This window comes from Amphiura filiformis, chromosome 1 (assembly GCF_039555335.1).
Source record: "Amphiura filiformis chromosome 1, Afil_fr2py, whole genome shotgun sequence".
In the NCBI taxonomy this organism is placed as follows: Eukaryota; Metazoa; Echinodermata; class Ophiuroidea; order Amphilepidida; family Amphiuridae; genus Amphiura; species Amphiura filiformis.
This window is the reverse complement of record NC_092628.1, coordinates 83,355,533-83,382,447: the sequence shown is the minus strand read 5'-3', so window position 1 is coordinate 83,382,447 and position 26,915 is coordinate 83,355,533. Positions and strand designations below refer to the sequence as shown.

The window sequence follows — 26,915 nt, the reverse complement described above, 5'->3', positions numbered from 1 at the left end:
TAAAAACAATATTGCTGTACGGAAATATGACCATTTAAAAAATATATTTGAACGACCAAAGTTACCCCGCTTACCGAAGTTACCCCCATTTTACGGTAATTAAATATTACAATGTTAGGGACGCTCCATTTGATTTCGGAAGGGGGACTGGAAGTTGAGGTGGCTTTTATTTAGCGTCAAGGCGGCGTAAGTTTGTTTTGTTTTTGCCGACAAAGTTCAAGGACAATAATAGGCCTAGGTAAAATGTGTTGTAGTACATTTAAAATTTTCGTACCTTTTCGTACTCTGATTTTGGTCCTTCTGCTGCGAATCAACGATATATATCCTCGGAATGATTCCATCACAAAATTATCCAAGATAAACAATAGTGTCCATAATTGCATGGTTGTTCCAAAATCGTAAACTCGATTCACAGAGAAGAGTATCATTGCTCAGGTATAGCGATAGGTGTAGTTTTCTTGAGGTTGACAACTGTAATGACCATTTCATATGAGCCTATACATGCTATATGACCTTTTTGCCAATTTTCCTTATTATGCAAACGCAACTACTTCAATAGTTAATACATTAGAAGTGGGCATAAAGAACTATTGATGGTCTAATCACTTTAATGATTTTACGAATCTACGTTTATTCAATTTGTGTAACAAACATTTTAAATCTTTATAATTCAAGAAGGTGGTTACGGATGATTTGAACTAAACACCTGGATCGTGATATGATGGGTATTTCTATAGAAATTTTACATAAAGCTGAGTCGGACTATTTTTGCACTCGCACCTAAAATTTAGTACGATCATTATATTAGTGTATTGTCCGCATCAATGAGTAATTGATCAATTTGTAAAGAGCAACCTATTTCAATAACACTCCATTCGTGAAAATAATGGAGCGGTAAAACAATATAGCGACGTCATAGGTGTGTATTGTCGGTTAATGGCGCGGTTAGAGCGTGAGTGGGTAAGAATGGCCGCGCTCCGCTGCTCAGCCATTCTTACCCACTCACGCTCTAATCCTTGGCCATTATCCTATACTTAATATTTTCCAGCCTCATCCCCAGAGTCACAGTGAGGTGTAATAATATTTACTTGATTTATATTGGGGAAATAAAAATTACTGACTTGTTTGTTTATGAAAATGTTAACAGTGTATGTAAATCATTTCTTTTGTAGGCATTGTTTGGGGCTCAGCTTATTCTTAGCTTTATAGCAGCTAGTGTCTTACAGAAAGTAGCTCCATACCATTCCCTAGCTGAATGGCTTATTGCAAGAGGGTATGTATTCTTTTATTTTAGGCTGATAACTGAAAAAAAAACACTTATCAATCTGTTCTTACACAGAGTTGGTGTATGTTTAATTAAATGTGACATGTTACAAAAGGTACATGTATGTCGGCCGCGACATAGACATAATTTCCAATGAATAAGGCTCTAGCTATCCACAAATACAAGCAGTCAGAAAGATGCTGGTTGTGATCAGAAAATGATGCTGTTGTTGTAATTGTTAATTTTGTATGAGATAAGCAAAATGAAGGAGTCTAGATGTGTCATTTTTGGTACAGTACAGATCAGGATTGGATCAGCTGATCCAGGATAGACTAGAGTCAACAGACGCTGAATACAAGCCGCAATTTGACCCCTATAACTTGACCCCTGGGTTACGGATGGGGTCAACTGCTCTTGCATTGTGCTTAGGATGTCATAAGAAATATTCCTGGTGAATTTCAGCTTAATCGAACTTATACATGGATTTTGATTTTTTGAAAATTTTTGATTGACCTTTTGACCCCCTTAATGACCTTTGACCTCAATGAAAAAAAAACCTTATGTACACCGACAAAATGCATTGTTCCAGTTTTAAATAAAAAATTCTAACATGTTCAGTTCTTGAGATAAAAATTCTTGAAGTTATTCAGCTAAAAACAGGAAGTGACCCCTTAATGACCTTTGACCCCCAAAATAAAAATACCATGCATACATCAGGGAACACTAATTTATGTATGTTGGTTATATTATTCTGGTCTGTTTACATTTTGAGATAAAAATTTTTGAACATTTTTGATAATTTTGGTTTTTGACCGAAGTAACCCCTTAATGACCTTTGACCCCAAAACTGTAGGCATCCTAAAGACCCTGGCTAGTAGCAATGCATGTGTGCTAATGGCGACTCTCCGCTATGTAATTTGTAAAGACAGTGATTTTTTGAATATTTTTTACAAATTTTTCAGATTTTGACCGGAAATGACCCCTTAATGACCTTTGACCTCAATTCTTTTTAGGAAGTTTTATGCACTGCCACATGTTGATTCATATGCATGAGTCAGATGATCATTGCATGTAATTTGTGGAAGGAGTAGCATTTTTTGTGAAATCACATTTTTGACCATTATAGCTAGGTCAAAGGTCACAGCGAGATCAAAGTCAAATGGAAGGTTTGGCCTAGCCCAATGGTCATTTGGGTCAACTTTGGTTGAAATCTGTCAATCCCTTGCGGAGCTACATGCAGTTGATTGCGGTTGCCAGAAGAAAGAAAGAACTAGAGTCAACAGACGCTGAATACAAGCCGCGATTTGACCCCTATAACTTGACCCCTGGGTCACGGATGGGGTCAACTGCTCTTGCATTGTGCTTAGGATGTCATAAGAAATATTCCTGGTGAATTTCAGCTTAATCGGAACTTATACATGGATTTTGATTTTTTGAAAATTTGTGATTGACCTTTTGACCCCCTTAATGACCTTTGACCTCAATGGAAAAAAAAACCTTATGTACACCGACAAAATGCATTGTTCCAGTTTTAATTAAAAAATTCTACTATGTTCAGTTGTCGAGATAAAAATTCTTGAAGTTATTTAGTTAAAAACAGGAAGTGACCCCTTAATGACCTTTGACCCCCAAAATAAAAATAATATGCATACATCAGGTAACACTGATTCATGTATGATGGTTATATTACTCTGGTCTGTTTAAATTTTGAGATAAAAATTTTTTGAACTTTTTGGTTTTTGACCGGAAGTAACCCCTTAATGACCTTTGACCCCAAACCTGTAGGCATCCTAAAGACCCTGGCTAGTAGCAATGCATGTGTGCTAATGGCGACTCTCTGCTATATATTTTGTAAAGACAGTGATTTTTTGAATATTTTTAGCTTTCAGACCGGAAATGACCCCTTAATGACCTTTGACCTCAATTCTTTTTAGGAAGTTTTAAGCACTGCCACATGTTGATTCATATGCATGAGTCACATGATCATTGCATGAAATTTGTGGAAGGAGTAGCATTTTTGTGAAATCACATTTTTGACCATTATAGCTAGGTCAAAGGTCACAGCGAGGTCAAAGTCAAATGGAAGGTTTGGCCTAGCCCAGTGGTCATTTGGGTCAACTTTGGTTGAAATCTGTCAATCCTTTGCGAAGCTAGATGCAGTTGATTGGTTGCCAGAAGAAAGAAGAAGAAGAAAGAAGAAGAAAGAATTGAGAAGAGACAGAACAAGCCGACATCCGTCGTCGGCTTGTAACTAGAGTCAACAGACGCTGAATACAAGCCATAATTTGACCCTATAACTTGACCCCTGGGTTACGGATGGGGTCAACTGCTCTTGCATTGTGCTTAGGATGTCATAAGAAATATTCCTGGTGAATTTCAGCTTAATCGGAACTTATACATGGATTTTGATTTTTGAAAATTTTTGATTGACCTTTTGACCCCCTTAATGACCTTTGACCTCAATGAAAAAAACCCTTATGTACACCGACAAAATGCATTGTTCCAATTTTAAATAAAAAATTCTAACATGTTCAGTTCTTGAGATAAAAATTCTTGAAGTTATTCAGCTAAAAACAGGAAGTGACCCTTAATGACCTTTGACCCCAAAATAAAAATACCATGCATACATCAGGGAACACTAATTTATGTATGTTGGTTATATTATTCTTGTCTGTTTACATTTTGAGATAAAATTTTTTTGAAAATTTTTGATAATTTTGGTTTTTGATCAAGTAAACCCTTAATGACCTTTGACCCCAAAACTGTAGGCATCCTAAAGACCCTGGCTAGTAGCAATGCATGTGTGCTAATGGCGACTCTCTGCTATGTAATTTGTAAAGACAGTGATTTTTTGAATATTTTTTACAAATTTTTCAGATTTTGACCGGAAATGACCCCTTAATGACCTTTGACCTCAATTCTTTTTAGGAAGTTTTAAGCACTGCCACATGTTGATTCATATGCATGAGTCACATGATCATTGCATGTAATTTGTGGAAGGAGTAGGTCGCATGTCATGAATTGGTCATCTTTTGTGTAACATAATGTTAAATGATAAAAATATCACCAATTTTGATTCACTTCAACACAACTTTTAATGAATACATTTTAGACCATTAAAAGTATATATTTCTGAAAAGCTTATATTACAAGGATGCCAAATCAACAAAGTATAACATCATAATACAAGGTGGGTAAGAAATATACAGGGTGGAACATCAACAAAATTAGCATCTTTCTTGTCATGGTAAACCCCATATTTTCTTTTTATGAAAGCTATGTAGCTCAAAATAAATATGGATTCAGAAAGACATTACATGGGCCCTTCAAACAAATTAGGAAGAAAGAGTTTAGTATCCCTTGCGTTAAACATACAGGGTGGTCAAAAATTGTAAAATAATTTTACAATTTGTATGACATTATCAATCAAAACTTTTTTCCTCCATGTCTGGCACTAAAACTAATAGCAAAATTGAATTCCTCATCAAATTTCCTAAAAAATATGTGTACTTTTAAATAAGCAGGGTGACTCAAGCAAGAGATAGGCCATTTAGAAATGTCGGAGCATTATGTGCACACTTTGTACAGTAACATATAGGGAAAACTGTCTTAATTAGCAATTAATTAGGCAATTAATTAGTTACATCTTTTGTTACAGTTGATCTACTATGAGGTAGATCTACAATCCAGGATGATATATGTGCAATTTGTGGTCCATGCTAGTTGTAGTTTTTAAGATACAAAGGTTTAAAGTTTGCCATATTTTCACAATTTTGTGTACAACCCTATGGAGCTCACCCGCCCCAGCTCACCCGCCCCGGCTCCTCCATTGACACATCTTACATACTGAAGTATAAATCTCAAAGTAGTTGTCCAATTGACTTGGGTTTTTTTGTATTTGACAAAGAACATAATTATCTACAAAATGACACCAAACTTTCTAAAATAGATATCATACTTTTAGAATAAATCAAACTTGAAGTGGGAAGAAAGCATTTTCATGTTACGGCTCCTCCATTTTTGGGTGACCTATTTGTGACATGCGACCAGTAGCATTTTTTGTGAAATCAACATTTTTGGCCATAAGGTCAAGGTCAAAGGTCACAGTCAGGTCAAAGTCAAATGTAAGGTTTGGCCTAGTCCAGTGGTCATTTGACTCAAGTATGGTTGAAATCTGTCGAAGCATAAGAGAGCTAGGGCGAAACGTGGCAAGTCACGCAAAATGTCACGAGTTGCCAGAAGAAAGAAAGAAGAAAGAAAGAATTGAGAAGAGACAGCACAAGCCGACGTTTGACGTCGGCTTGTAACTAGAGTCAACAGACGCTGAATACAAGCCGCAATTTGACCCCTATAACTTGACCCCTGGGTTACGGATGGGGTCAACTGCTCTTGCATTGTGCTTAGGATGTCATAAGAAATATTCCTGGTCAATTTCAGCTTAATCGGAACTTATACATGGATTTTGATTTTTTAAATTTTTGATTGACCTTTTGACCCCCTTAATGACCTTTGACCTCAATGAAAAAAAACCTTATGTACACAGACAAAATGCATTGTTCCAATTTTATTAAAAAATTCTAACATGTTCAGTTCTTGAGATAAAAATTCTTAAAGTTATTCAGCTAAAAACAGGAAGTGACCCCTTAATGACCTTTGACCCCCAAAATAAAAATACCATGCATACATCAGGGAACACTGATTCATGTATGATGGTTATATTATTCTGGTCTGTTTACATTTTGAGACAAAAAAATTTTGAACATTTTTGATAATTTTGGTTTTTGACCGGAAGTAACCCCTTAATGACCTTTGACCCCAACACTGTAGGTATCCTAAAGACCCTAGCTAGTAGCAATGCATGTGTGCTAATGGCGATTCTCTGCTATGTAATTTGTAAAGACAGTGATTTTTTGAATATTTTTTACACATTTTTCAGACTTTTTACCGGAAATGACCCCTTAATGACCTATGACCTCAAATCTGTTTACAAGTTTTGAGCACTGGTTAACGTTGATTCATATGCATGAGTCACATGATCATTGCATGTAATTTGTGGAAGGAGTAGCATTTTTGTGAAATCAACATTTTTGGCCATAAGGTCAAGGTCAAAGCCAGGTCAAAGTCAAATGGATGGTTTGGTCTAGCCCAGTGGTCATTTGGGTCAAGTTTGGTTGGAATCTGTCAATCTCTTGCGGAGCTAGATGCAGTTTATTTGCGGTTGCCAGAAGAAAGAAGAAGAAAGAAGAAGAAAGAATTGAGAAGAGACAGCACAAGCCGACGTTTGACGTCGGCTTGTAAGAAGAAAGAATTGAGAAGAGACAGCATGAACACAAACATGCAATTTCCTCAATGAGCACTAACGAGAAAGAGGAAAACAAAATAATATGAAAACAGTTTGGTTTGTAAGTTGTAACATGTCCCATTCTTGTATTTCTTGCTTTGTATCCATAGAAATTTAGTGCGTTATATGTATCCTAAAGATGAGGAGTTGAAGAAACTGGCTGGAATCAACCAGAGCAAAGGAAGGCATAGAAAAAATAGGTAGGTTTTCTAATAGTGTTGAATATGAAATCACTGACTCTTCTAGTTGTGATTTAAGTATGATTTGTGATATTAAATTGCACAAAATACCAATATATGTATTTGTAGTCATATTTACAGGCATGTGATTTTTCTGCGGATTCACGGAAATCTGCGGATTTGAGACCAAAATCCGACCCCCTGAGATCAATGTAAACCGTTGAGACATTTTTTTTTTTTGGGGGTAGGGCCCCTCTAAGCTCCTGAACATTGGCAAAGAGCATCTCTCTCTTTTTTAACGAACTTCTTGTTTCGGCCGTAAGGCAAATACCTGCTGAAAAAAACACGCAAAAATTCTCCCAATGTGTTTTTCCTGCGAACATGAATGGAAAAACTGCCGATTATTCATGAATTACTATTTTTAAAGTCGCCTAAGGATGGTTTTAAAGCTCGTATGGCAAAACCGAAAAACGCTATTGTAATTTTACTAACGATTTCTATGATTGGTCCATTTTGACGTCACTTGCCGATATAAACCAATCACTGATAAGCTTGCATTCTATATGTCGGCCATCTTTAATTTTGACAACTGATATTGCGTGATCGACAGGATTTGTTTATCAGTATCGAACCAAAATCAAGATGAAAACGCTTCTGAAAAATGACGCGAACGTCGGCGTAGTTGATAAAGATCTGAAAAACAAGTTCCGCTGGAGCTGGCTGGATCACGAAGTGAAAGTAATACATGTTAAAGATGGTCGCGAATTGAGCTGTACGGTGGAGGAAAATGGTATCAAAAAAATTGCTGTCGCCGGTAAAGCTTATTGCTCACTGTGCATGTGTGTGGGGACATGATATCTTATATAAGGGAAGAATTATTACCAAATCTACAAAACATCGAGAAAAGTACTCGGCACAAGTAAACGACTCGTGAGACAACTACGTAATAAGTAATAAGTGAGGTTAAGTATTTGATTTTCACTCACATTGTACTAAAAAAAGTGGTATTTTTTCATTCAAATTAAACATTTTGTCTTCATTTCCATGTTTATGTGTCTTTTTTTTCCTGTAAAATTGCTCTCCTGAGAGGGTATCAATAGGGTTTTTACAGTGTAGAAGCCCTCTGGACCCCCGGCTTCGCAAGTTTCCTCCATTCTGGGAATTCCCTAATCACATGCCTGTATTTAAGTTAAGAAGACAATGGCCATAGTTTAAATAGCCAAACATTTGGGTAGATGTGTGTTGCGGTTCACTGTACAATGTTCATTTTAAAAATATTGTTTAAAGCAGCAAAATAAATATGCTTGCAGTCTTGGCAGGACTTTTATGTATACCAAAGCGAAGCCCAAGATTGCAGGGTACCAGCATATAATACTGATGTCAACTTACTTTTATGGTGCATAATTTTGACATAGCTGTGTCCAAAAATTTGCCTCGGATGTCAGTGGTCATGTACATGTATGTTATCTCGGCAAGGTCTATTTTAACTATTCATTTTCTCATATTTACATCCAGACATGGTCAGGAGGTAAGAAGAGCAGCTGATGGTTCCATAGACAACTCCTTCACTGTACCAAAGAATATAGAGTTAGACCTACGTCTACGCGTCATTGAACCATTCAATGTGGTGGTATTACGCTTCTACACAGAGTATAGGTGGCTGGTGGACTTCTCTGTAATAGCCTTTGTGGTGTATTTACTGACTGAAGCTTGGCTGTATCAGGATGGGGAACTTAACTTGAGTTTGATATGGGTGGCTATGTTATCAGGATTTACACTGTATCCTTTGACAATATCATCTTCTTTTTTTTTTTTTTGCATGTATAATAATGTATGTTTATTTGTAAAAAGAAATGGAGGCTTTAATACCAGAAATTCATCAAATTTCACAAGATTTCAACAGCTATGAAATTTGTTAATTCCCTTGTTACATGTATGTTCCTCTACAGAGAGTATTGGCTCAGGTTATTGCTGCTTGTCCAAATACTACCCATCATCAAACATAATTTAATGTTTGCCAAATTTTATAAATGTTTTGGTTTTGGTCAAATCATTTTAATGAAATTTAAATGTTGGGTTATGTGAAGGTCATGAAAACATTTTTAAAATGTTTTATATAGGACAATTTTGGCAAATTTCTCATCCAATGTATGTTATGATGGCAACTAACTGTTGAAATATTATTGATTTGTTTATGTGCTTAAATGTATGTCTTTGTACAATGTACCTGTACATGAGATATGTCATTTTGAACCAGGGTCTTAGCTAGCCACCGTCTGGCCGTCCTTTTAGACGGCCAGTTTGCTCCTGGGCGGGCAAAATTAATGCCTTTGACAGATGCCATATTATAAATTGTATGTTTTGAGAAGCTAATTGACCTTTTTAGTAGACCCAATTTGTAGAACAAGACCATATTAGCACATATTTGAACTCTTTGAACCCCCCAATGGGCTATAGACTTCTGGTAAATGTTTTAAAGGTCAAATTAGGACAGGCAATTTTATTCAAATGACGGGCAACCCACAATTTCTAGCTAAGACCCTGTTTTGAACCAAGGGCTATTTGGACCTTGATACAAGATATTCTCCTTAACCCAAGTGATCCAGTCAAGTGCTTTTTTCTCTCACGGCCTTGTACTTTACAAGTGAGGAGGATGGGGAGCGCTCACTCTGCATCTTATTTGGTTTCTTCTTTCTGGTAGTAGCTATGGCAGTACTTATTGTAGATGAACGTATCTTAGAATTTGGACTCAATGATGGTAAGTTATTTAAGAGGATGAAATGGGTAGGAAGTCTTCACAAATTAATACCACAAATATAGAGGTGTCCTTTTTTCAGTAGGTTTCAAATAATTGGCTTATTGTCATAATCATTGTTACTGAAAGAATATTGTGTTTCAAATGGACTTGCCAGGTTTGATTGTTGCTATAAAATAAACAGTTGTATAAAACAACATTCAACATTGAATGGAAAAAAATATTTGGAGACAGTGAAATATTGACTGCTGGGAGCACAAAAAGGTTTGGTGTTTTTTCTAATCACTCGCTTGTACACTGGATGGTGAGTGTTGTATTGTGTACATGAAGGGGCATTGATGTTTCCGGTAAATCCCATAATACCTTGCGTTAGACCCGAGATTTGCAGTACACAGTAGCGATGTTCACTAAACGGCGGTGTGACGTCAAATTATGACATCTGGTGTCTAACTGCAAGGAATTATGGGATTTACTGAAAAGGCCAATTGGACATTTCAAAACTGTAGTGCAATCATTTATAAAAATCTGCTCCCGCTATGTGATAGTCTGATCAGCATTTTAGAAACCTCTTTTATAATGCTCATGATGTACAAGTGACTGGTTTGAACAAGCAGTTAACCATTTTCATGTGCTCCAAACAGTCGATCTTTTAAGTGTTCCAATCAACTCGACAAAGCCTCACTGAATGGAACAGTCCATATTTCACATCGTGAAAAAGTTTTACCATTGTCCCTGTAAACATTATTAAAAATTATGTAATTTCCGAATGCACTTGGAAATGATCAAGTTTTAATTACACCCTTTCAAAGTTATTACTTCTTATAAGATGCAGTTTAATAGAATTATGAAGTTTCTAGCCTAAAACCTTTTCTGTTTTGTCTCATGTATATCCCCAACCAGCTCATGGAAATTTTACCCATGATGCACTAGTGTTCTTAGAGCAGCAGGGCTTTTCTTCCAAGAGCCCCATTTCTAAGATTGCCTTCAAGTTCTTGCTGGCATTGGTGGCCTCTTTCTTGGGTGCATTTCTGGCTTTCCCTGGCTTGAGATATGGTAGAATGCATGTGGACTCCTTGAAATATTCAGCAGATAGACCATTTTATCAGTAAGTATTTACCTTTGATTATTGTACATTACCTTTACTTACAACTACATTTGTACAGTGTATACTCTCTGGTTATTATCTATATAATTAGGTGCCTTAAATATTCCACTTTGGAATATTAGATGCCTCAAATATTCCACCTTGGAAGAAAGTGGGTTTCATTTCTCATTTTCTCTCAGATGTAAAAGCCAAATTTAGAGCAGCTTCTTGCCTTTGGTAGTGTTTAGCCGATCACCCTTAGATCGGCAATTAACCATCTCAAACTGGGTGTAGCTCTGTTAAAGTTAAATATAGCAAAATGTACTTGATTATTTCCTTGCATTCAAACTTGTGTCTTTGTTTGCTTTTTATTCTTGTAGATTGTTATTGCATTTTAGCTTCCTGTTCCCTCTGTTTGTCTCCCTGTTATGGGTAAAACCAGTGGCAAGAGATGTCTTACTCAGCCCAAAATGGGCCAAGAAATTAACCGGCAGAGCAGAACCCATGTAAGTGTATATATTTGATATAATAAGCTCTATTCTGGTGTGTAAATAAATGTTGGTATTTATACAGCGCCTTTCACATGTGAACATGTACCAAAGCGCTTTACATTTATTCCGCCGTCATTAGAATATGTCAGCTGCCATACAATGCCCAAGGCATGCTCATACCTTTGGGCGGCGCTCAATGGACAATATTCATAACAGCTCCCCATTTCACACCTGGGTGGAGAGGAGTAATCGAGATAAAGTGCCTTACTCAAGGGCACAACACGATGGCGTCGCCGGGCTCGAACCCGCAACCTTCAGATTATGAGTCCTAGCCCGTTCCGCTCGGCCACCGTGCTCCCTCAAGTGTAGACTGTGAATTATAGGGGTGTGACCAAAATGACAGCCTCACTTTATCTTATCAAAATAGAGATTTGGGCATCAGAAAGCTCATATATTGATAGTTCGTTTACATGTTATGAACAAAAATTGTGATAGCCTCATCCTCTATGGTGGTTATCACCTTCAATGTTCAATGGGCCATTGTTAAACATCTCTTTGTGATTAACTCTGATATCAAAATCACTAGTGCAGTTTAACTCAAAACTTAGGAATCAGATTATTTTGGTACAGGCTTCGATATGAGGTGCAAAACACAATATGAACAGATGTGATCACCCACCTACAAGCCAAAATCATTTCATCGCAATCGCTCGGCGATCAAGTATAAATTCAGCTTTAACCTTGTCCTAAACCCTAACCCTGAAACAGAGGGTGCTCAAGGTTTTCTATAGTGGTATGTTTTTAAATAGTTGTTGTTCAAAATAAGGATCTCTCTAAAAAGGATATACAAAACGTAAATAGAATTATAAAATGGGTAGTTGTGAAGATGACTTTGAAATGATTGTTTTAAGAGTAGGGAATCTGAATATATTAAAGTGATTTTTATATGAGTTAAGCAACCTGTGAAAAGAACTCTCAAAAGTAATTACTATAATATATATATATGTCTATTGCCAAATATCTCTACAAATTCTTACGAATCTGAATTCAACATTAATATAATGTAAATTTTAGATGTTGATGAAAGAATTTTCCTGTAATAATTTTTGTCTCGCCTGATAAGGAAGGCAGGAGACTATGTGTGTGTGTGTATGTGACAAATTTGGTTAATGTTTTGGTTCAAGTTTTGATTAAATGCTCTCAGATGAACAGTTCAAATCCTATCGCAAGGAAACTTGGACCATAGGTGAAGTATGAAGGTCTTTACATTATGAAGTTGTGTCACATAATTTCAAGGTCATTTCAAGGTCACCATAGGTCATTTAAGGTCAAATGTTTTCTTGAAATTTGGATTAAGTTGCTCTCAGGCTATGTATTTCGTCATGATTTGACGTATCGAGCGGCAATTTTAAACAGTGATAGGGGCAAGTGTGTTGAGCTGCTCAGTAATGGGGGAAAGTGTGGGAGGGCAGGATGGGCAGTACGGGGGTAGGAAGGGGGTAAGGCAGAAGGTGACAAGCAAAATACCCTCTGAACAAATTATCTGGAGATCCGTATGGGGTACAGTGACCTAACTTGGTGGGGAGTAGCGCGACCAGAAGTTCTCGACCTGATTAGATTTTCAGGTCACCCAGGGGTCATCTGAGGTCAAATGACTAAAAACAGTCGTATGGGCATCAAACTTGTGGGTACAGTCAATTTATAGCCACATTTTTTGAAGGTCATTTTGGGGTCATCTGAGGTCAAATTACTTAAAACTATTGTATGGGCATGAAACTTTGTGTGTACAGTCAGCATTTAGAGCCAAATTTTGGAAGGTCATTTCGGGGTCACCGTGGGTTGTTGCAGGTTCATTTACTTCTACCAAAACTAATCGCGAAAGCAGGCTAGACTCATGGTTCGAGAACCGCCTTGTTTTGAAAAGAATGCGCCATGACTTTGTTTTTTGTCATTTTGTCTTTCATATGCAGAGTTAGTGACACCACATTTGATCTGTTTAGAATAGCCATTATACCAGTCATGTGCTTTATCCGAGTGCTTCTTATGACAAGGTACCTTCAGTCCTACTTAAACATGGCCAAAGAAAAAGTGGATGAACTCAAGAAAGAGGCTGGTCGTATTAACAGTTTAGAACTGCAGAAAAGTGTAAGTGATAACAGTTTGCTTTTTCATTTAATATCAATTTAATAAATCTTTCCTCAATCAATATCCAATAAAATTATGGTCCCACTTGACATTGAATTGACACCTTTAATGAGAGCCAATAATATTCTAACCACTCTTCATATACTCTTCCAACAGGTTTTTTTTCATTCATATTTTATTTTCATCAATCATCAACATCAATATACAAGTGATACTAATAGCTCAACAAAGTAATAAAATTAAATGTAAACAAGAGTCATTGGTATAAATAAATATCAATACATTTAGGCAGTAACAATTAAATCAATATAATTAAGTTAGAATAGCATTACTATGTATGATTGACCAAAATACACTTTAAATGCATAGTGATATTACGAAGCGTGCTTATAGTAGTTTATCACGGAAATACCACACTGCAATGGCAATTGATTTTGAAGTACTTCTACGATGATAAGCGCTTTACAACGGATAAGCTGGCTCTCTACAAACATGCTCAGTGAATAATACAATACATACTATCAACTATAACATAGCAATACATGATAATAAATATAAAATTTTTAATGTTTTTAATAATATAACATAATAGAACATAATAATGTAATGATAATATAGTAATATTATAATATAATAATGTAATAACATAATGATAAAATAGTATAATAATAATATTTCTAATTCTCTTAGTTATAGTGATGGCAGAGTACATTTTAAATGTTTGTTGATCATGTTGATACAATGGATGCATAATATAATGCATAGTAATGCATGATAAGAATCATAAGTATGATACATTAGATTTTACAAAATACATAAATGACCATTGATACAATGGATAACAATGTTAATGAGTCAATCTCAGCATACTTTACAGTGAGAGGGGCTATACATGATGACAGAGATTTTATTTTAGAATTAGGTTGTTGAGCAAAATGAAAATGGGAGGGGAAAAGATGATTGACGAGGACTCTGCTAAACGCTGGGCGTGGGGTGCAGAGACCTCGTTGACAGAAAAAAACACACATTATCCGATAAGAAGAAGAAGAAGAAGAAGAGAGCGAGAGAGAAAGAGAAGAAAATAGGAAAGAGGGAGAGGAATGAAAGAGATAGAGGAGAATAGTGAGGGTCATAGCTACTACTTAAATCAAGAGCAAGATGGAACAAGTGTCGAAGGCTTCTGGTGATTCCGGACGAAACAGTAATAGGGCCTAATGTGAAGAAGCTCGGTGAGTACTATTGTAAGAGGGCAGACAATGGATGACAATTAAAGCACACAAAGGAACCAGAATAAGGCAAAATTAGCAATCCATACAAGTACCGAAGGCTTCGAGTATAGGCAGCGGCTACGCCGATTCATACTTAAGGACCATAGATTTTTTCAACCTGCTTTTGAAAGCAACATGGGACACAGAGTGTCTGATGTTGAGTGGAATAGTGTTCCAGAGAAGGGGTCCTTTGGTTTTAGAAGTATTGCCAGCTAAAATAGTGTTAGTATGGATGATGAATGACTCATTGGCATGTCTCGTGTTATAAGAATGAGCAGATACATCTACGTTAAAGAAATTGTCATGTAGAAGATCTGGAGGAGAAGACCATTATGAAATTGATACATAAAAGAGCCAAGTTGAAGTTTGTATATATCATAGAGTTTTAGAGTGCGAAGGGAGGAAAATAGAGGGTCAGTATGAGCAAGCCATAGGGAGTAGGTGCAAGTTCTAATAACTCTCTTTTGAAGAAGAAATAGCGAATGTAAGTTGGTGTTGTTGGGGTCAGCCCACACAAGAGCACCGTAAGACAGGTATGGAAGAACAAGAGAGTTATAGAGGGTGAAAAGTGAAGATGAGGGGATGAATTGCGGACCTTGCGAATGATACCGTTGTATTTGGAAACTATTTTTGAAATGTGTTGTGTGTGGGAGTTCCATGATAAGTTGTGATCTATAAGCAGGCCTAGGAATTTAGTTGTATTTACTTTTTCAATTGGTGTGCTATCTATTTTTATATCATATGAAATATCAGGTTTATTATTATGTTTATTTTTAAATACAATATAATTAGTTTTCTTTATATTTAGTGACAATTTATTTAGTTTGAACCAGTTAGATATTATCTTTAGTTCCTTATTTATAGTTAATTCAAGTAATTTTGGGTCATGGTGTGCAAAAAGGATGTTGGTGTCATCAGCAAACAATATAAAATGTGGAATAGATGTGGTGCAGGGAATGTCATTAATGTAGAGGAGGAAAAGAAGAGGGCCCAAAATTGATCCCTGGGGAACACCGCAGGTAACATCAGAAGAATGAGAGCAAACACCATTAACCATGACTTTTTGGGTTCTTCCAGAGAGATAGTTTTGGATCCAATCATTAGCAAGGCCCCGGATACCATAATGATAAAGTTTATCAAGAAGGATAGTGTGGTTTATGGTATCGAATGCCTTGCTGAGATCCAAAAAGATTCCAATTGTGTGCAGTTTCTGATCAAGATTGTCAGTAATCCTGCAGTAGAGATCATTTACTGCCATGTTGGTGGACCTTCCTGGTCTAAAACCAAACTGATGTTTGGTTAGTATGTTGTTGTGGGTGATAAAATCTTGGATCCTGATGTATACAATTCTTTCCAGAAGTTTGGAAATAGTTGGAAGAATGGAGATGGGCCTATAGTTGGTAAAGTCATGTTTATCACCAGACTTGAAGATAGGGGTAACGTTGGCTTTTTTAAGTGTTGATGGTATGATGCCAGTGGAGAGTGATAAATTAAAGATATGTGCAAGTATGGTGCTGATGGAAGGAATGATTTGTTTTAGAAGATTATTACTGACGCAGTCATCACCACTACTGTGACTGTTTTTAAGTTTAGAAGTTAATTTAATGATCTCATCGGAACATGTAGGAGATAGGAATAGACTATGAGGGATATTGTTTGAAGAGAACGCATGCTTAAACTCAGGAGGTGGATCGGGAATCTTATTAGCTAGTGATATACCTATGTTAGCAAAGAATGAATTAAATTGATCAGCAATTTGTTTATTATCGGTTAATTTAGTGCCATCTTTATCTACGAAAACTTCAGGAAGTTTAGATTTTTATTACGGCCTAATAAGTTATTGAGCGCTTGCCACATCTTTTTAGTATCATTTTTATTATTTTCAATTTTAGTTGTAATATAATTTCTTTTACTAATTCTAAGAAGTTGGTTTAAATAGTTCCTATAATTAGTGTATTTATTTTTATTTTCCGAGTTCGGTTTTGAAGTGTAAGTTTTGTAAAGTTTATCCTTGGTTTTAATAGATTTAATAAGTGCTTTAGTTACCCAAGGTTTTTAGGGTATTATGCTTAGAAATTATTTTATTTTTTAGCGGACAATGAATATTAAGAAGGTCATTGAATTTATGAATGAAGATATTATACGCATCATCTGGGTTAGTAGAACTTTCAACAACCTGCCAATCAACTAGAGAAAGCGTGTTTTTTAAACCATTGATGTTGTTCGTGTGGAATTGACGCTGTTGGTGAGTTAATGTAGTTTTGATTGGCTTGTTGTTATCAGTTTGTTTAGTGATGAATACAGGGAAGTGATCGGATAAATCCGTGACAACAATACCAGAGTTGATGATACTAGTGATGTCGTTAGTAAATATGTTGTCGATTAGTGTTGCAGAGGTGTGACCGCTTTTGTTGGTCTTAATGCGGGTGGGTCGAGTGATGGTAGGGATGTAATCATGTGAGTAAAATAAATTAAGAAATTCAGAAACCTTGGAATTGTGCTCGTGGACAAGAAGATCAATATTGAAGTCACCCATAATAAAACAAGTCTTTTTCTCTAGAAACAAGAGCGAGCGATTTGTTAGAGAGGATATAAAATCAGCAAATATGACATACTCTGGCTTGTAAACAACACCAATGATGATCTTTTGGGAGTTATGGGTTGTTTCAATGAATAGAGAGTCACAATCGTCGGCGGTGATGGCTAGATCAGGTCTGATAGAATAATTGATGCTTGACTTTACAAATAATGACACTCCGCCGCGCATGACGATTTTTCTCTAACACAATTTTCAACGGAGAAATCACCAAAATCACAAAGCAAAGAATTGTCATCCGAAGTAAACCAGGTTTCTGAGAACCCATAGATGTCAAAATGGTTGTTTAAAACAGAAAGATAGTCAATGACATCATTTGAGTGTTTAGCAAGGCTACTGGAATTTAAATGGAAGAGAGATAAATTACAGTCATTTATGCTAGGCTGGTGACTCGAGATAGTACTTGAATCATAGTAGGTACAGCGAGCTTCATTAGCATTTGTGACATCAGCATCATCAGACAAACCATCAGACGGGTGTAGTGAGCTATTAAAGGAAAAGGGATGGAAAATAAGATCAGAGACTAGTTCAGAGTTAAAAGAAGTAGGATCGGACATGTAAACATACAAGACAAATATATCAGGTAGAAAAAAATATAAACTTACTTAATTAAGTAATAACACAAGTATAACTTTGTATAACAAGGCTATACAAAGTTAAGTAATATTACAATTGAGCACATCAATGTGTATCAAATACACGATGGAATAGCGATTGCTCAAAGATCTTACGATAGCTAACTCGTAAGCCACATAGTCAATACAATGTTACATAACTGAGGCAACATAACATAATGACGAGAATTGGTGTGAATAACAGGTTTGCTGTTGTGTTGGGCAAGTTTAAAGTGCCTTATGCAATAGGGAGCAAGGCAAAAACGGCATTGTACTGTAAAAAGAATCAGTTAATTCTAGACAGATTAATACAAAAAAACGCAGACATTTTATTTAGGGATTCAATTATGTTTCACCGGTGTTCATCACCATTTAACAATGTACATGACTCCACGTTGTCTGTGTGGTTGTTATATGGTGGTAAACAATGGTGAAATATAATTGAATCCTTTTCAATAACAAAAACAAGTTAAAGATGTCTTATTCACATGATTATTTAATGAGGAGTGTCATGTTAGTCATTAGAAGTTAAGATAATGATTTCTCCATTGATATCCGCAATAAAACGGCAATGTTAGGCACTTGAATCAAAGAACATGTAAGCGTGTATACATACACTAGTTTCAAGTGTAACACGTATCGTATGCTTGACTCTGTTAACTTGTGTTCGTATATACGCTACTGTAAAAGTGTGGATTCATCACCGATTAACATTGGTAGACTCCATGGAGTGCAAAGGTATAGGAAGATTTAACACTGTGTATAGGAAGATTTGTTGACAAATATTTGTTACTTATCAGTATGCAGTAATCATTATGATGTATGGAAAAAAAGGCAACCTCTATTTACAAATCATTATGTTGATTCTATTTTCAGGTGGTACGAGTGTTTTATTACCTTTGTGTAGTAGCCTTGCAATATGTGGCTCCTATGCTAGTATTACTCAGCTTTACATGTCTACTCAAATCTACAGGTCAGTACAAGTTTTTTATTTAGACAATAAATGCACATGACTGTTTTGAGGTTATTACATGAAGGGAAGGGTTTGTTTTGAGTGAGGTGTAATCACTCCTGATGACAAAAACGGAGGTCCAAAATAAGCTCTGGCATTTTCATGCAATAGCCTCAAAACAGATTAGATTATTCATCCAGTAGTTATTATTGCCATTCCTTGTGAACAATTAGTTTACGAGCCTTGACTTAGTTCTCTAAGCTTTTGTGAAAAGTTCAATTGAACCAATGGGGTGGTGCTAGCCACAAAATCCAATTACATGAGGCCAGGGTTCAATACCTGAGATCAACTAAACCACAATAGATCAAACAATGTCAAACAATATGTGACCCGCTCCGACGAAACCCGCCATAAGTCGCACTCAGCCATTTCAAGATACAAAGTTGGAAAAGGGGTGAAAAAATTGTCCAATACGCACACAAGTCTTAATCCCCAACAAATTATTCTAAGGGCTGTTTTAGAGGCATCATTCGGTGCCTTATTTCCTTGTAGATAACCCCAGGTTTGCTCTGATGGTCTTCTATGGCTCACATGAATGGTATATACTCTATTATATAAACTCTTTATGTTCATTTGTATTTACACAGGTGGTTATGACTTTGGAGCTTTTAATTTTCTGTACGGCAACTCAACTTCATCAGCGTCAGCAGCAGTCGAACCAGACGTGTCTCCTGCAACACCGCCAACCAGCGCACCTGACAGCGAAGCAGCTGAACAATTCAAACTCACACTAACAAACTTACGCAATGTGTTCTCTCCAGTACTTTTTAGAGGAGTGTTCACATTCCTCACATGGTGGACTTGCACCGCATGGTTCGCCACTAGTGTGTTTGGCGTAGCCTATTATAATTACACCCGAGGTACATAACGTCAGCTGCAGGTGGTGCACGTTGGTGCACACTGACAATTATGAGACGTTTTCTGATTATAGACTGCATTGTGTGTGAGTGCGAGTTCCCTGAAATGTGAGTCTTCAGGACTTTTTAACAAGAAATTGATGTAGATGCTGACTACAATTTATGTGTGCTGAGAATCTAGGTAGTTCCCTTTTGAAAGAGAAAGGGTTTTTTTACGCAATCAAGCAACAAGAGGATAGTTGACAGTGTGTTTTGAAGATTTTTGTTTTTGATTTACCTTTGGTAAATTCCAAGGTTACATGTATAGTATGCATGGGTATGCATATAACAGTAAGTCTATTAATCAGGTCTGAAATATTTGGGTTTTTACAAGTGTATTAAAAATAAGTAGATTAAAGAGGGCTGTGTCTATCTGTTGGTCTGTCCAACAGGCCACTTAAGAGAAACCTATTCAATGTTCTAGAAGAGAAGTATTAACACATTGAAGTTGAATTTAGACTACAATCAGTCGTTATAGTTCATATATTTACCTCCAGTCAGCGGCACTTATCTTTGAAGTGCAACATGTTCTATGTTAACCTTGCATTACTTGGTGCATGTACATACTTTTATGTGCACGATCAAAGTAGCACGTAAGTACACACAAGAAAGCAATGCTAAGCCAATGCAGCACATGTTGAACTTCAAAGCTAGTGCCGCTGACTGCAGGTAGATATATGGACTATAGTGAGAATGATTCAGTTTTGTCCAACAAACTGGCTCTCTCCATGAAGCAATAATACATGTTATATACCTCATATATAGATTCCTGTAATCAGATTGGTTGAAAGTGCAGTCATTGAATTAACTATGCCCGCAAAATGAACTATGGACCGGTCCATGGAAATGAACTATGGACCGGTCACGTGCGCCACGATCAAACTGCGCGTTTTTCCCAGCGTAAAATGATATTACGACGCGTTAATGTTTTCACGCGCTATAATTACGCAGAAATCGCAGATTGTAATCTGTGTGCTGTTCGCATTGAAACTATTAATTTCTCTTCCCAAAATCGATGCTTTTAACCAAACAGATGACAAGAATCTTAAGATTTGGTATATAAAACAAATATTGACTGCTTTTTATTCGGGGCATAGTTAAAATTATAGGCCCGCGGTGATCTCAAAAAGTCATGGTTATGAGATCACCTTGGGCCTATAATTTTAACCATGCCCCTCATAGCAGTCAATATTTGTATAATATCTTGATTTGATTTCAGCGGACTATCACTTTAATATAAATTCAGCTTTACATGTTGCTGGTTTCACATTGCTTTAATCGTACAGGTTGGTTTAGCGGTAGTGTCACAGGTTGCCCCAACACAAAAGTAAAAAATATTACAGGAACCAAAAATAAATAAATTTGGGGATGTACAGTGCACAATGCCAACCCATAGGCTTCGGCACACTTTATAGAATTTTCATTGACCAATTGGCCCAAGATACATTTTAGCCATTTAAACCATTTGATAATATTCAGGGACGCATTCTCCTAGTCTACCAACATAAAACCATCGCAACCAGGATCAGCACCTCAAGTAATGTACGAGTAAACCAAATGCCTGAAACTTGAACATTATTATTTTTATGTCTGAGAAGGAAGCTTTTGTCTCTTACCAATGTAGGTGGCTGCAGCCTTGAGTAGGTAGGACTGGTTTAACTTGCCTTGGTATAAGACTTTTGGAAGTCAAAACATTGACTTTATTTTGATGGTTGAGTTATTTTATTTCTGTATTCACTTTTCAAATATGGATGAGGAGACACAAAAAAATCTTGTTCTATATGGGCCCAACCGACCCCGATGTCTTGTTTGAGGGATTAAAAAATTATTGATTTTAACTGAAAAATGAGATGGAAGTGAGGGAAATAACTTCCACTGGCTTTTGGGGATCATTTGGAAAACAAAAGACTGACAACCTTATTTGAAAGGTTTGTCTGTCTGTAGCACAGGGTTGGTTTTTTCGTTGCCTGGTGTAGATATTTAAAGACGGGCTGTGCATGTGGAATTTTTTTGTTTTGTTTTTACTATTTACCTCAAGTTTTCTATGAGTATTTGAAATGGAATATGATTGTTGTAAGATTTTGTTTAGAAGTATATGTAGGTATTTAATAGCAATGCTGAATCTGCTCAAACAAAAATAGTTCAAGTGCCAAGGGTTTTTTTTTCATCTGAATGATGAATTCATAACCTAATCACAGGGGATCAATTAGAGGAGGGGCGCTAATTAAGTTGAATACGGTATTATTATGTTTTGGACCATTAACCAATAACTCTGTGCAGTAAGGCACTACAGACAAAACACCAAAACTTAAGGGCCAGGTATCCTGAGGCAATGAAGAGAAGCAAATTTTGTGAAATCAAAGCCTCTGTAAAACAGGGTATCAGTTTCAAAACCTCCTATGTGGGAATTACTATTTTCTTGCTGACAGTTTCTTCAGTGAACCACTGACTTTTTCAAAGCTTGTTGATGTTGTGATGATGCAACAGCTGTGATTGGCAGGAAGTTATGTCTCACTATTTTACTATATAATGTATATATAGTTTTGCCACAGATTGTGCCATATTTTTTATGATCTACATGCATACATAGATTAAATAGTAGGCAGGAATATTTGAGAGTCAACTTTTGAATTCCTAACAGGTTGGTCATCTTTGCTAGCATGCAGAAGGAATTGTTTTAAAGAGATATGCACTAATCTTGAATCTGTTCGATTTAAAGCGACATTCAGAGAATAGTCCACTGCCAAACCACACTGTCCCACATTTGTCTGGGTTTTTACATGTTTATAATGTTTAGTAATGTAGTAACTGCTGGACTCCTGAAATGAATAAGTCCCAAGTCAAGTCTTTGTTTTTGTGTCAGGAGAGACAAGTATCAGATCTTGGTAATTCTTTGTCCCAGAGACAGGAAGCTTGTGCAAGCAACAAAGTCGACTGAAAAAAACATGTTATGATAGGCTAATGGACAAACTTCTACGCTACTCAAATTTTGGTAGCCAGTGAGTGAACCAAATTTGAGTAGAGTATAAGTTTAATTTTGCTTTCTATTTATGTTTACTTTTGAATATATACATCATTAAATTACTTTACTATTGCATGAAAATGCATGAATTTTTGTGCTTATTGATCACTTCGTGGAATAGTTGAGTAAACAATGGAGTACAAAATATATGTGAAAGGGTTGCGAAGTATTATTTGATGTCGGGTTCAACACCATGTGTGACCCATTGTAATGGTTTATTTCAAGATGCTTCTTTCATCAACGACAACCAGTTCTGCTGATTGACGGTTTCAACTGGTCGACCCCAGATTAGTATAAAACTGTCAATGAGAACTACCTGATAAGAGATTTTACACTATCCGCCCATTGCACGGTTCCGCCATATGCAAGGAGAGCCATGAACTGGCAATAGACATGAAAGGAAGAAGTCTGTAACTGGTTAATGCAAATTGGCATTTTTGTGCAAACAGTTATTTCCTAAACTTGCACAGTATGACAATCATCTTCATCAAAAGTGGACATTGAAATTTCACATTGCTCTGAATTCAGGATGTCAACCATCTGTTATTTACATTGATTTGATTATTAGTATTATGTAAGGTGATACAATTTGGTAACTTCTTAACAAGGTTAAGTTTCATGTATACACTGAATGAACTGGATGCATAAATTTCTTTCTTGCTCCAGCAACAAAGCATCCCAGACAATGCAAACTATACCTTATGGTTTGTTCTTACCCAACAAATAACTTTGAGACCAGTCCTGTTAAAATCAGAGCATTTTTCAAGATTTTGGCACCTGTGGAGCCTGAAATTCACCCCATCCACATCTACTGTGCATGAAAAACTTAACCTTGTTACTATAATATTTGAGTGATAATGTGACAACTATAATCAGATCAGCACATTAAATAAGATAGCAGATCATAAATAAGAGGGTTTTTTTGAAAATCAAGGTGACCATAATGACCGAAGGTGACCATAATGACAGCAAGGATGTTTTCTTTAATTTGAGATATCATTAATGGCGAATAAAGCAGAAAAAAATAAGTTATGAAGTTAAAACCGCAAGGTGTCTGGACAGATGCAAATGTTGCAGCCCTATTGGTTGTGCACATGTTAATAACTTTATTCAACATGTTAAATAATAGGGAGTGCCTCTGACAATGGGACTTGCTACGGTAAATGTTGACAGAAAGTGAACACTTGTGACATGTATGATGTGTACAAACCGATAGGGTTGCAACTTCTGAATTTGTACCGTTCATTAGTTTCATAACTTGTTTGTCGCTGCATATGCTATTCACTGTCATTATGGTCACTTTGGTTTTTTAATCAAACTCTTTGAAAGCTTAATGTTTTGACTTGCAGAAAATGTTCGATATTTTATCAAATTGGCTTATTACTTCCCAAAAAGCAAGATTATTTGTATGGCCTGTAAAATGTCGTGTTTCATGAACTGCTACCTTATTGATTGTGCTGACTGGTTCATATGATAGGTGTTCATATTGTGAAGATCTGTGACTATTTCAACATCATTTTCCATGTTTCTTTTTATGCTCTTTTGGATTACATAAGATTATGCCATATATTATAACAAAATTAATAAAAAATTGTGTTTTTTATGCCTAACCATGTGAATCAAGCAAACCAATTGTGTAATTATCAATGATATGAAATCATGTTTTCAAGTCTTCCATTTCAATTTTGTACCTATTGAATATACTAAAGAATCGTGAACATCTGTAGCCTCTTATATGTAATAAAATGGCACACCGCAGTTGTAGAATGAGTAATATAGACCACAGATAGATGTGCATGTTTGTTAAATACCATTACCATATCAGTAGGTCTTACATCTGTTAAACCAGCAAACACGCTATGTTATTTAAGTGTGGACAAAATATTTGTTTTACACATTTGCAAACATAATTATGACAATTAACACTTTTGAGTTGTTTTCTTTTTCCATGCAAATGTTTTGAAACATTTTCATAACCCAGCATTTAAATGTTACTAAAACGTTTTGAACAAAATCAAAACTGAAATTCAACTCCAGACCTTACACTTGTCGGGTGTACTTGTCTCCAGACCTTACACATGTTCTATATTCCCTTGTTTATTTGAATATGTTATTTCACAAATATTTCTCATTTTTGGATTGTTTTTAATATAAAATCAACATACGTTATGCAAAGATTCTTGTCATTGGATTGGCCAATTACTATTAATTAGTTATGCTATTTTTGGCAAAAGACTATTGCACTCCATGTGAGTGCAATAGTCTATTTTCCATTGCACTCCCGCACAGATAACATGTCAACACTGTCAAATTCTCGAATCGCCAATTATAGATGCTGGTGTTGCTTCTAAAATAAATATAGTTTAGCAATGTTTAATTTATTTTGTTTTCCTGGTGATTTACAAAGTTAAGTGGAAGAAAAAGATTTATATATGAAGAGCTTTGTTTCAAAACCCCTTACATCCACTTCAGAATTTTGAAAACATTAATAAATCATCAAAAAACAATGGATATATAGGGGTTTGCAACAAAAGCAGTTTTTGGCGGGATGTTCATCCTACACAGGCATCCCGCCAAAAACTGCTTTTGTTGCAGACCCCCTTATATCAATGATTTTTTTAAATGATTTATTAATGTTTTCTCAAAATTTCTGAAGTGGATGTAAGGGGTTTTGAAACAAAGCTCTTCATATGTATAAAGCAAATATTGAATGTTTTTATTCATTCAGACTATTTCATTTAGTGAAATATGAACTTTTCCATTCAACTCAGCAAAAGCTCCTTGAATGAAGCAGTCCATGTTCACTGAATGAAAATATTCTTACCATTGTACTCATAAACATCCAATATTTGTATACTAAAATTATAAGAAGTACATGGCTGAACAAGAAAGAAGCTTAATTTGTTTGCATCTAATCTAACAATGGTATTTTTTAAGTCATTCTTGAAAGAATGGGAAAAAGTATGATGGCGGTGGTGTGTTTGTCTTTGCAAAAATGAAAGTAAAAACTTCCTATTAAATAGGACTAAGGTTTGCTACAGACTCGTGAGCATTCAATGTAGAATATTCAATGTAATATGTCTTCGTTATTTAATCTTTTCCCATTCTCTTCCTAGTAATGTTTAAAGTTCCAGCGAATGTTTGATGATATAAAATCCATAATATGTTATATGGAATGTCTAGTGGAAATATATTATCATTTTTACGTCATCAAACATTTGTTAGAACTTAAACATTACTGGAAATATAATGGGAATAGATTAAACAACGAAGACATGTTACACCAAATATTCTGCATCCACTACAAAGTCTGCATGGGTCTTAACAGCTCAACGGAATGAATAGTACTGTACCTACAATATTGAGGGTGGTATATGTGTAGAAAATGTGTACATAATACTTATTAATAGGAGTCATTGACTACTGAAGGAGTTATGCTTCAAATTTTATAGGAGTGTTAAGTTTTGTTGGTCAAAGTATGATTCAGTTTAATGCAGGTGAATAAATCATCAGTTCTTTTGATTTTTGAACTCTTCTATTTTGTGAAACATGGTACAAAATATACAAAGTTGCTAAAACTCTAAAGTAACTCACTATTATTGTCCACACTTTTCTTGACTCACTTTGTAATCTGCAAACCATGTGTCTCTAAATCATTTCCAGATGGATTGTTGAGTTAGAAAATCACAATCGGGTTATTTTCTTTCCAAATACGGTAGAAATATGTTTCTACACGCATCCGATTTTCACCTTGTTTAGACTACTAGTCTTAAGTTTTTTTGCACATGTCTCAACATATTTCCTTGACAAGCTGCTCAATAGGTGTGGTTTGGTCACCTTTCTTCTTGTTTCTCAAGAGATTGTTTCTCAAGTGATTTGTACCCAATTTAGTCAAAATCTGCAAAATATTTGACATTATTCTTATGTATATGATAGTCTGGAATAATGTCTCTTCTTTTTGCAAGTTTGCATATCTTACAGAAAAGTATGTTAAAGAAAAGTTTCATGAAGAAGAGTTATTTAAACACATTTTGTCTAAGAATTTTGGCATAATTATTTGAAACAAGAAATTTTGCAATACATGAAGTAATATTTGGAATCATGTGAAGGAAAGTAGCCGTTTGAAAACACCCATATCATGCCTGTTACACTCAAATCCTCTTAAAATCACACCTCTTCAATGTCCTTCCTAGATCTGAAGAGCACATTGATGGGCAACATAAATGGAGGATCCCGTGGGTTGTGGTA

General features: G+C 35.8%; 1 protein-coding gene across 2 annotated transcripts in view; it reads left to right on the top strand.

The window, feature by feature from the left end:
* LOC140155126 (transmembrane protein 161B-like) overlaps positions 1-20,389 on the top strand; it is a 28,284-nt gene extending 7,895 nt beyond the window's left edge. For both annotated transcript variants that reach the window (XM_072177849.1, XM_072177841.1), the window contains exons 3-11: positions 1,173-1,273; positions 6,716-6,805; positions 8,300-8,563; positions 9,391-9,542; positions 10,440-10,644; positions 11,004-11,129; positions 13,085-13,259; positions 18,614-18,710; positions 19,337-20,389. In XM_072177849.1, the coding sequence (XP_072033950.1) occupies positions 1,173-1,273; positions 6,716-6,805; positions 8,300-8,563; positions 9,391-9,542; positions 10,440-10,644; positions 11,004-11,129; positions 13,085-13,259; positions 18,614-18,710; positions 19,337-19,617 (1,491 nt within the window). In that variant the 3' untranslated portion in view covers positions 19,618-20,389. The remainder of the gene's footprint in view (positions 1-1,172; positions 1,274-6,715; positions 6,806-8,299; positions 8,564-9,390; positions 9,543-10,439; positions 10,645-11,003; positions 11,130-13,084; positions 13,260-18,613; positions 18,711-19,336) is intronic.
* Positions 20,390-26,915: the final 6,526 nt, after the last annotated feature.